The 12,541-nt window shown below is 30.7% G+C and overlaps 1 protein-coding gene across 1 annotated transcript; it reads left to right on the top strand.

Moving 5' to 3' along the window:
• The first annotated feature begins 1,656 nt into the window (after positions 1 to 1,656).
• LOC119675057 (laccase-5-like) lies at positions 1,657 to 9,496 on the top strand. Its single transcript, XM_038086244.1, has 5 exons — positions 1,657 to 1,705; positions 3,066 to 3,525; positions 8,599 to 8,883; positions 8,944 to 9,419; positions 9,465 to 9,496. The coding sequence occupies exons 1-5, from the start codon at positions 1,657 to 1,659 to the stop codon at positions 9,494 to 9,496; spliced, it is 1,302 nt and encodes a 433-aa protein (XP_037942172.1).
• The last annotated feature ends 3,045 nt before the right edge of the window (positions 9,497 to 12,541 follow it).

Below are 12,541 nucleotides of genomic sequence, written 5' to 3'. Positions count from 1 at the left end.
ATTGATATCAGGCATATATATTCAGTTATTTAATATTTATGTCAGTTTGTCATGTTAATATAAATATATCCATAACTTACTAATATACAATGAGATAAAAAATAAAAATATTAAAATTCAAGTCAGTATGTAAAGAAAAAAAAAAATTTTCAAAATGATTAATGTTAACCGAACAATACATATTTAATGAATCGAATTATTACTAACAGAGAGTGAGTCTAAGTGCATTTTAATTTAATTAAGATAAATCGCTAGCAACAATATGCAATACAAATTAATTAACTGCCAAGCAAGTAATTAAAAACGACTCTACTTTAAAACACGAAATGCAAATGAAATCGAAACCGAAACCGAAAGCGACAAGTATCTGTTGTATACACATAAATGTCGCAAAACAAAGATAATAAATATCTCATTTAAATATAACATTCCGTTACTGCAACTACGTCATATGATTTCACTGAACAGATTAATAAAAAACTACAGTTTGTTTAAACGTAGAATGAAAACTCAATTTCCATTTTGCATACAAAACTATAAATGCAATTTGCTCGATGCACTTCACACTTTCGATTTCAGTCGTTTGTTATGGGTATCTCACGCTTTAATCTGTGATGAATTCTGTTATTGCTCAGATTTTTGGTTTGTCTAGTAGTACTAGCTGTACTACTAAAAGTACTAAAACCTTCAACCCATTAAGTGTTGAACAATACTTAATTACTCTGGATCGAATTAGTAAATCAATTGTATTTTGAAAATGTTTTATATTATATGTTATTTAACTACTATAAAGTAATATATAATTATGAGGTTATATTGTGATGAAAGAAGTCAAGTCTAATCTGCTTTGGCAATTGAGCAAACTCCTAAATTTCTTAGTTTGCATCATGACAATTAAAAATTAGAAAAAGTCTAAACCCTTTGAGGCAGTAACTTAATAGTTAGAAGAATGAAATGGTTACAAACTAAGTACTCGCCATCATTTTAATTAATTATAAAAATACTTTAATAATGAATACTTTAATAATATAAAATAATATAAACAATTGTATGGCTTCACCTAACAATGTATTAAAAATAGTCAACATATTTCTACAGCAGTGATTCCCAACTAGAGGTCCGCGAAATGGTTACAAATGGTCCGTGAATCAAATGTATACATGGCTACATAGCTTGTAGTTTGTGCATTGAAACCTCATTTATTACGACATACTTATTAAAATAAAGAAATATAGACATAAGGAGCCTGGCAAACATACTTAACATATATCTTTGAAAAATAATCTACTTTCTCATGCGCACAGGGTAATATTAGAACTGAAATCAAGTTTTTGGTAATAAAACGACATCTAAGAACTACTTGAACCAAAGACAAGACTCTGCCACCATATAAACCAATCATTCAATATGCTTATTTAAAATTGCAGAACTTACGCTATCTGAAACAGATACCATTTGCTTCTATTTCGTGCTGTTGCTCTCAATTCGTCCATTTTCTTTTTTTGGTTGTATAGTGATTGATATTTTTTATAACACAGTTTCGTCTGCCTTGTAGTTTCCATTCATACAGATGGATATATTATGCCGCTAAGCGTTTTGCGTAGTCTGTGTCCTAACCACACATACTATGCTATATAACTGTACGTTGATAACGTAATGATTCTTGGTCGACAGATTTTTAGAACTAGTCAAAGAAAACTGTTAAGTAAGTGTATAGTTTAAGTAACACAGTATCTATTAATAACCAAATATCAAAACCTTACCATAGTACTGTAATATGTATGTCTGTCCCGACAGCTCTATATACCATTGATGTCTTCTTAAATTCCTATGTAGTATACCAAACGCTTCATAGGTCAATATCCATTGCCTAAAACACAAAAATAGGTGGATTGACCATACATTGCTTTAAATTTTCAAATAACTTAACACAATTTTTATTTTATTTATCTATTTTTACTATGTAAATCTTTTTAATTGTGTTTGATAGGTCAATCATTTTGTTATTTGCTGAAAAAAAAGAAGATATTTAGTATTTTATTAAAGATACAAACTAAACACATCAAAATAAATCATTTCTTGATCAACTCTTTTACACAAAACACTTTTTATTATTTATTTAATCATAATTGCTAATATTACTGCTACCATACAAATACAATTATACTAATTAAAACATAAATAAGAAATTATAGGATTTTACTTTCATCTCTTCAAAATTGATTTGATTCCTTGCTTTCTTTTATTAGCCGTTAAATTGAATGCAAGTTTGTGCCTTAAGTCTTTTGCTTTATTGTGCATTCATATGAGAACGACTAACCGATACCCAGCAAATAATAAAAATTCATATGAGAACAACTGAACTGAACGATACTCAGAAAATAATAAAAATTACTGTAAATTTTTATTAATAATTAAAAAGTTATTAAAATTTTTAATACCAATAAATTTATAAAATATATTCGTGCCAATAAAAAGAATTAAATAAATTTCAGCACTGGCGGCACTCAACGATAAAGTGATCTGCCAATAAAACAAACAAACTTTAAATAAATATTAATAAAGTATAAATTATTAAACATGCTTTTATTATTATGCAAATCATTTTTAATAAATTACTTATTATTATTTTGTTTTAAATAACAGTATATAAACTCACAATAAAAATAGCATATAAAATTCAGACCAAATTTTTGGAATTTCCTTGGCAAGTTGCTGCGTTCTTATTGTTTTCATTGAAAATATTTTTATCTCAAAAGTATAAAAGAACCCCTCCCATTTCAAATGCTAATTCATCAGTAATTCAAGGCAAAAGAATATTTTTATTGCAGTTTTTATTTTTATGCTCCAAATAATCCAAATGTTGCAATATTCGTTTTTTAAGTTTTCAATAGAATGCAAACATCGTGCTCTAAGGCGATGTTTTTATTCAACACATACCAAAGGTTTTGATTGATTTATGCGCCATTATTGTTTTGTTACTTTTTATGTGCAAATATGCACACAAATTCATCATAAACTTCTAATAAAATTTATATTTTCTATTCTATTCTATGGCATTTCAGATAGAACAACTGATCAGTCACCGGCAGGTTCATTTTGGAATTCTCGCGTTGTGACACCTTCTAGCTCAACACCATTTGATTCGCCGTTCTTTGGTGCCACCCATGGCTTAGTGCAGACTCATCCATCACTAAGTGCCAGTGCTAGCAAGCCACGACCTGTGCCACTAAACAGTAATAGTCTTGGTAGTGGTGCAAGTAATGCTGCTCTGACAGCTGGCAGCGGATACCTAAATTCACGTGGCAGTTTTCCTAGCTCAGCGCGCTATCCCACCACAGTCGTCAATGCTAATCCAAAGTCACCATTTCGCCATTTAGATTTTTCAACTAGTGCTACAGCAGAGCTCAGGCGCAACCCATCTCTTTCTGCACCCGACGAATGCGCACGTGCCTGCAGAGAGGGTGAACCACCCAGAATTTGTTATTATCACTTCACATTGGAATACTACACTGTTTTGGGAGCGTAAGTAAAACGATTGCTATATTTATACATCTTGACTTTTATAACTATAAAATAGGTTGATTTCAGTATGAGTCGTTATATTATGAGTCGTCAATTTTAATTTAAAATTGGATTTAAAAATTATAATTTTATTCATTGGCAATATCAAACACTGATTGTAGTGAAATTTGTTTCTCAAGTTTTCTGTTGTCTTATTAAAAAATGATTTGTTGTGTGGAAATTACCTTATAAAAAGAAAAAGCATGAGTTTTTTTATTAAGATTTGAATTATTTCACTCTACTCATGAGGGAAGTACATTCAAAACGTATGAGTGCCGAAAAAATGTTTGTAATCAATGAAGATGATGTCGGTATCATAGAGATAGGCATGTCACCGCAAGATGACGATGTTTTCAGTTGGCAAATAAATATTAAAAGTGACATAACAACTATTTTTGCCATCCATTTCGATAAAGATTCAAAAAGATACAAAAGAAGATACAAAAATAGATACAGAAGAAGATACAAAAACATGTAAAAAGCACGCGTAAAACTAATATCAGAAGCATAAGCTTGTGACAGCAGCTTTTGTATCTCTTGTACTACACAAAGACGACTTGAAACTGCTTGAATCACTCCGTCTCATGCAAGTCATTGACTCAAAACTTTATGGCTGCAAAACAATCGAGCGCGTTGAAAGCGCGGCGCCACAACAAAAGCAACTCCGCCGCTTTCAAGTCTACCCTGAGGTGCTAAAAGTCAGTAGACAAATTCTCACGCTTCGTTTTGCTTTGGCAAATATTGCCCCGTGCCCGGTAGCTCCCTCGTGCACAGAGCAAAGCATTAAGTTTGCCAGTAGCTTTAGCAGATTTATTAATTGGTACTTCGTCAATCTTTACAGTTGACTAAACTTCGAAACTCAATAAAAATGCAACGCTCATTGAAATTCAGCGTTGCAAACTCATTTCAAAGCTGTTCCATTTGTTCTAAATTAGCTCTCAGATACATTGTGGACTGCTTTGTTCACCGACTGATGGGGTTTGGTCATTGTTGCATGAGTTATTTTTTAACATTTAATTTTACATTTAATTTTACATATATTTCTAAATTTGCACTTAACCTGTATATTTTTAATATAGATACATAGGTATAATTTATATATCTTTTTCATTAAATGTACTTATTAATTTTAATTAAATAATAATAACAATTTGTAATAAAATTACGTATTATTGCTGTAATTAATTCTTCAACGTGGTATTGATTTCTTCTATGCTCAGAGTTAATAATATTAATTTAAGGAATTTTTGCTCTATTAATTATAAATCGCTTAAAATATTCCCACTGAAATATCAGTCTATTCATTAAAAAACAATAAGCATGACTTCATTATTAAACACTTTGTAAATACATAAATAAATTATATATAAAACTAATTATTGAAAGTAGATCTTTAACGAAATTAGTGTAGGAGATATATAAAAGGGTGTTCTATTACAAACTAAATTAAATTGATCAATTATGTTAAAGATTCTTTTTCTGTGTATACTATTATGTTGAGGATAGTTGGGTGAGTGCACCTGAGTACTTTTACTCTCTATTAACTGCGAGGTTTCTTCAAAACCCTCCTTTGCGCCTTGACTAGATTATTGTTTATCACTACATCAGACTAAGCAATAATTGACCTATGTATATATGCTTTAAAATTTCAGTGTCTCTGTATTGTATATCATACTCTGATACTATTTTAATCACTGCAGTATGTGCTTCAAAAAGCTACGAAAGAATAATTCTAATATGAGTGGGATGGTTAATAAAACTCCAAGGCAACAGAGCATAGAATAAGTTGAAGTCTTTTTAAAAGAAATCTTTAAATACACTTTATACGTTACATACACATGTAGATAAGTTAGCCACAGTTCCATTTAATAGTAACGATCTGATTAGGTAGACAGCAGATATTAGTGTATTAGATATTAGTATACAGATATTAGTATAAATTTAGGACGTGTGCGAGTTAGGCTAAACCAAATGGGAGATTTTTTGGGATTTTTTGCACTGCACACATTTAGCCATTTATCAACTCGTATCGACACATCACTACATTATCGGCACAACTTAGAATTTCCCTCATTTAGAACGCAACTTAGCCTAACTCGCACACGACCTTAATATCAGTTTGAGGTAAACAATTTTCTTCACAAAAATGGGTAATAGCTAGTTGCATTCTAGATATTATCATGAAGTACATTACTAATCACAACTTTGATTAAATTCATAATTTTTTGTTGATTCTAAATTTGTTGTAGTAGTCTTGCTCATTTATATTAGTCTATTTAAAGCCTCGGCTGGCATCAGTAGAACTATTGCTAATTTTATTAGTTGTGAACTTAGTTTTCAATGTCTTCAATATCATCATGTTATTGTTAAGTATAGGCTATGTATGCACTGCGACCTGAAAGAACTTTTATGCAGTCTTTCACCCATCTATTCCAATTCCAAACTTTTGTAGAATTTAATGACAATTGTAAACCATAATTTAGTTATATGTTTAGGGCTCAAAACACCACTGATAGATAGTTAAATCTGCATCTTACCATGACTGGGCTGACACATACAACGTGTTCTGCTGTTTCCTGTTGCTCTATATCATCAATGCGTTTCAAAAGTCGAAAACAGATCCTAAACAAAGTCCAAATAATCTGTGAGTGCAGTTGTTTACAATTAAACCAAAGATGTTAACACTGGTTTTCAATTAATATTTTGTATATATACTCTCATATTTTGTTTAAGCTTTGGATATTTTTGTTGGCTTTTGTTCTTCATTAACTCTGAAGATAGTCCAAGAAGTAGACAAGAAATAGAACACTAAAATCTTTTATTTTTAATATAATTTAAAAATAACAACAAGAGAAACAAATACAATAAATATAAAAGAGAATATTTCTGACTTCCGACATATATGGAAAGTGATTTTTCTTTCATCTGCCAACGCAGCACTAAACTTTTATAACTAGTATATTATTTAATGCTTCAATAGAGTTATTAATTACATATTTCTTTTAAAAATCGTATTAAGTTCGACTGCAAGGAAAGATATATTCTCCAAGTTGTTGAAATTGTTTTTGGTGACATTTTCTTCAACACTGTCTGAAAAGAATTTCTGCATTACTAGATGATTACACAAATAATAGAACAAATACACAATGAAGAAGAATTTCTAATATTGTAAGAAAATAAATAAGCTACGAGCAAACATTTTAATTTAATTGCGGACGCTATGCATGACATGTATGCATCTAATCTTTAATATATGACACCATGACGTGATTGAAGTCATTAAAGTCATTTCTTCGAAAATATTTCTAAAGACTCCTATGAATCTGATAGTTTATCAGACTGCTCAATGGTAAGGATGAAAGACCTGTTAAATTACCTAAATTCGGTGGGATGGATTTAGTCTCTACTCTTCTATACTAGGGTTCTTGCGAGGAATGTGGTAACAAAACGGCGAAAAATCGCTAATTGAGGTACATTTGAAGTTATCTTATGACCTGCCACTGCAACCAACCAACCAACCTATGAATCTTTAAGTATGAACCATGTCTGCCTAGCTATCTAATTCTAACTACCTAATTGCTTCGCTATGTGATTTGCTTTTTTAATATCATGCATTTGGTTTCTTAATAAATTATTGAATAATCTTTAATGTTTCAATCCACTTAGTGAAATTATTCATAATTTATTGACGCATTTCGGAATACATAAATTTCTTATTTGATCGCAAATATGGAAATATGATAACAATTAATTATAATATTCTTAACTTTAATTAGCACATAATATCTTGTAACAGTTAAACTAATATTTATAAGCCACTTTTTGCGTTATACACGTAACTAACTGAAGTAAACTATCTTAGTGAACTGCCATTTGTGACACATAATTGAATACTAAATAACCAGTTCTTGACGGGAGCTGCTAAGCCGAGATACTATTGGTGTTAATTTCTTAGTTAATATATTAGTAACAACCATAAACTACTTATTTCGAAATATAATAAACACATTCAATTTATTTTTTAATTAAAACCAAACACAAAGGCAATGGATTGTCAACAACAATTCCGAGATTTATGCACATTTGCATGTGAATACATATGTCAGAAGCATGTTTTTCGACCAGTGAAAGGTCCACATTTTATTTTTCATAATCTGGTATTTCAAGAATAGTCGGTAATAATAGATTTCAGAGATATGTGTGGTATTGGACTGGCATATGAATATGCATGTGATATGCAAATATCACTTTTCAAAATATTTGCATTTATGTTAATTCAAATATCTAAGTAAATTACGAGTAATTAAACTAAAAGAAACAGTTTTTGATCGCTTTAGTTAATACCCACTATAGTTTAACCTTAGATTAATTTAAGACACTTACAGAACTAAATGAAAGTGAATGCAGATTTATTAGCTTTAACAGAACATATTATATCCTACGGTGCTACTCGTAAATAAAATGGATTATGGACTTAAAAAAATAGAAATGATGTATTGACCTATCCTATGGGCATTTGCTCTACACCTTGCTGCACATAGCTAGCTCTTTACTTCCTTTACATTTCCTTTATAAATTTTATTATGTTTGGATCGTTTTGCACGAATGATTTAAAAATTTATTCCTAATACAAGTTTTTGCCACAGTCTTTGAAAGGTAAAAATGGAGTAGGCCGTGCTTGGTAATTATTTAAGAAAATTTATTAACTTCAACTGCAACTGTTAACGAGTATAAAATGCGTGAATAATGGTCAATAAATGCAAATTGCACTTTTTGAATTGCAGTCTCAAGCGAATGCAGAAATTTGCAGTGCAAACAATGTTCACACAAATATAAATAACACTAAGTGAATATTAATTTAAATTTAATTTACAATTTCGTTAAGCACTCATAATAAAGAAAAATTAACTGGCTCCATAGTTTTATGATATATAGTGGCTCATACTGCTTTCTCGTCATACACCGAACAACTTTTTCTTTGTTTTTAATGAGCTGAGATTTTTAATTTTTATTTTTGTGTTTTTGTACTTTTAGAGCTTGTCAGGTATGCACACCGAATGCCACGAATACCGTCTGGAGTCATTGCCAATGCGTGTTGGCGGATGGTGTCGAACGTGGCATATTAACAATCAATCGCATGATACCGGGCCCCAGCATACAAGTGTGCGAAAATGACAAGGTTGTCATCGATGTTGAAAACCACATGGAGGGCATGGAAGTCACTATACATTGGCATGGAATTTGGCAACGTGGTTCACAGTATTATGACGGCGTGCCATTCGTAACACAATGCCCCATACAACAAGGCAACACTTTCAGGTGAATTAATTTAAACTTTTACCTTAACATATGTGCTTAAGCACTCTTCGTAATTTCTAGATATCAATGGACTGGAAATGCCGGTACACATTTCTATCATTCCCACACTGGTCTGCAGAAACTGGATGGTATTTATGGTAGCATTGTAGTGCGGCAGCCACCTTCACGTGATCCAAATTCTCATTTGTACGACTTTGATTTAACCACGCATATAATGTTGATCAGTGATTGGTTGCATGAAGATGCAGCAGAACGTTATCCAGGTCGTTTGGCTGTTAATACCGGACAGGATCCTGAATCTTGTCTTATCAACGGTAAGGGTCAGTTCCGTGATCCAAATACTGGTTTCATGACGAATACACCACTGGAAATTTTCACAATTACACCTGGCCGTCGTTATCGTTTCCGTATGATCAACGCCTTCGCTTCAGTGTGTCCGGCTCAAGTAACAATTGAGGGTCACACAATGACTGTTATTGCTACAGATGGTGAACCAGTGCAGCCCGTAAATGTAAACACGATTATTTCATTCTCTGGTAAGTCGACAACATTTCATGGTTTTATTTTTGCCTTTTTTGTAGTGTTTCTTTGTTGGCTTGCATTTTTGCATTGAATGCAATTAATGCTGTAAAAATGCATGCAGGATGTAATGCAGATCTAAAGCAAGACAATGCATTGCATTTTAAAAGCAATTTATTAACACAATAGTGATTTTTAAATGTTTAACATTAATGCATTTTATTCGTATTAAAATCTATGTTAAATGCTTGAGGTTTAAACATATTTGTGCACACTAAGACACTATTTATCCACAATCCACGCGATTGTCAAGAAAATGTTTGCAACAAGCATTGCATATTTATTTTAACTACATTTCTTACTCTATTTGCTATTTTAAAAAAATGATAAAAATATTTAAAATGCTACAGCATAGGTCAATTTTTTACATTTTACAACTTTAACTTTCCATTAGGCATTAATATAAAGAGACTATATTTAGTTCCGATCTGCTCAGTTTTTAAATATTTAACAAAAAATATATCTGTTAAATAAAATTTCCTGTTTAATATTCTCAGCTTTCTGTTATATTTATTATTTTTCCATACTTTTAATCGGTTCTCGATGCTCTGCGGACAAAAAACTTATTTTTAAAATATCTGATCCCCAATTAAAACTGTAATTAATTGTTAGATAACAACAACAATGCGTCGTTAATGTTACGACATTTCTGACATACGTCAAACTAAGTATACAGTTTATCTTTTTGTATTTGAAAATGCACCTTACTTTAAAACAAAGCGAAAAATATCGGTCAATTTCTCATAGACACATCGTCGGTCTTCGATATCATCTTATCGAATTAAATATGACGGTATTCTATCACCATATATAGAAGAGGAAAAGACATCCTACTACATTCTGTTTAATTGTCCTAATGTACACCCAATCCGAAAAAGATACCTTATGGGAATACTTGCCTAAGGTAATAAAACATTTTTTAACCTTTATTTAACAGACAGGGTTTTGTTTCATCATGAACTTATTGCTTCACAAAAAGTTTATTTCAGACCTTTTGTTCTATAACTATTTCTCTCTGTCACTCTCCCTCCATCGCTCTGATTATTCTGACTGGTTGAGCAATATAAATCTGCATGTATGTCATTTATACAGATATATAAAATATTCGTATATAATTTATAATTTTCATGATAGAAATAGTGTTAGATAGAGATAGATATAGTGTTAAAGTATTTTTTAAACCTGTAGTACTTTAATTTTTATTTATACTGAAAAAAATCTAAATAATCTTTTTACAATAACTTTTTTTTACAATAATATGAGCCTAGGTAAAACCTAGTGTGGGATAGAGATAAGCCCCCCAGCCATTATAGAGTAAAAGTGCGTAATAGCACTAACTCAAGAAGAAGAAGAATCAAGAAGAATGACCAACTATTGTCTTTTTAAGTCATGAAATGAAATATAACACCAGGAAATATATGTTCTCTGAAACAATAATAAATTATAGAGTTTTAAAATCCTTTTGATAATTTAGATCTATTTAAGACTGCATCTTATTTAATCGTATCTTCCACTTTCGCCAGCATTTATTTTATCTCTCCATATAATTATAGTTTTCAAATTAATGTTATGATAAAACTAATAACTATCACAATTCCATATAAAAATTAGTCCCTATACGACAAATACTAAATTTTGCATAAAATAATACCTTTACCTTCAAACTTTAAATAGGAGTCCAGCTAATAATCGAATAAAGATAAGGATCGAATAATGAACCAATAAAATTAAACAAAAATTACAAATACATAAAATCGTACAAACAACAACAAATTCTATTATTAATTTGTGTGTATTTGTGTGATGCACATATATTTGCATTTGGTGCTCTGCCTTTAACTTTTGCCTACGAATTTTCCGAATAATTTCAATGCGAATAATAATCGTAAATCCGGATATTTGAAGACTCCGGATTTTGACTCCGAAAGACTCCGGACTCGGATTTTTTTTGTAAATTCGAAGACTTCGTTCATTATCCGATTAATCGGATTCTCCGAATACTTCGTTAAACCGAACAGCACAATTTTAAAGATCTACTTTGAGTTTAAATTTGTTCAGTTTTTAGACTTTTTCACAAGCATTTAATCTCTTTTCCTTACAATAATAATCAGAAGAATTCTGTAAACTACTTACATACTTACTTGATTGTATATGGAAACCCATTGTCGGGTTTCAGTCAGACGCAGCACTTCTCTCCATGTGAATCTGAGTGTTACCTCAACTTGATCATTTCATCGAAGGCACAAATTATCTCTAACTGTCACTATGAACCCTTTTTAACTGAAGCATCGTGGATCTTTCTCACGATATGACGAAACCAGCAAAGCAACTACTTAGTTTGGGTCAATTAAATATTTGTTTAAAATATTTCTTATGTGTTGAAATATTGCATCACTTGTAATAAATAATCTCATAGGACATGATGTACTATTTTCGCTTCTAGTGATATAAACTAGAAATTTATTGTAATTTTTTGACAGACGGTGCGACTTGATTAGAGCGCAGGAAATATAAAAACTTTCTATTATTTCCGAGCTCACTTCTAATACCCAAATACCACAATAACTACCGGTCGGGGTTTTTATCCAAATAAATTTTTCTTTCCATAAATTATAAAAAAACTATTGAGGTTTTGTTAGCATTTGTCATAATTATTTCGTATTTACATGAGAAAATACCACAAACCATTTCATAGCTTCGTGGAAAGCATTTTTCTATGGAAAAAAAATATGTACCTATATAGAAATGGAAAGTGCTATAAACTTTACTATAGCGGAATGAGCATGTGTCAGAGTCATTTATATTATTTTTAAATTAAATAAAAATTGGTTTTATTATAAGACGCAAAATAGGTATTTTTATGGAAAACATTACAAAACACATAAGCTCACATAAAAGATAATTTCCATAATTATTATATCACTCCGAATTCATAACAATGATATTGTTTTGTTAGTTTGTTAAGTACGCATTGTTAAAATTACATAAAACATCACGAATATATAATTTCAACTTAAAATGTTCAATAAAAGTTTAAAATAATGCAACACCCAGTTTCGTGACACACTAAACCTAACCT

This window comes from Teleopsis dalmanni, chromosome 2 (assembly GCF_002237135.1).
Source record: "Teleopsis dalmanni isolate 2A chromosome 2, ASM223713v2, whole genome shotgun sequence".
NCBI lineage: Eukaryota > Metazoa > Arthropoda > Insecta > Diptera > Diopsidae > Teleopsis > Teleopsis dalmanni.
The sequence above is the reverse complement of the archived record's forward strand: the minus strand, read 5'-3'. Positions and strand labels throughout refer to the sequence as shown.

Bases quoted from the DNA above. Each gene is read 5' to 3' on its own strand.
- LOC119675057 (XM_038086244.1), top strand. From the start codon at position 1,657: ATGATTCTTGGTCGACAGATTTTTAGAACTAGTCAAAGAAAACTGTTA. The intron at 1,706-3,065 runs GTAAGTGTATAG...ATGGCATTTCAG, and splicing joins TAGTCAAAGAAAACTGTTAA to ATAGAACAACTGATCAGTCA. The intron at 8,884-8,943 runs GTGAATTAATTT...CGTAATTTCTAG, and splicing joins CAACAAGGCAACACTTTCAG to ATATCAATGGACTGGAAATG.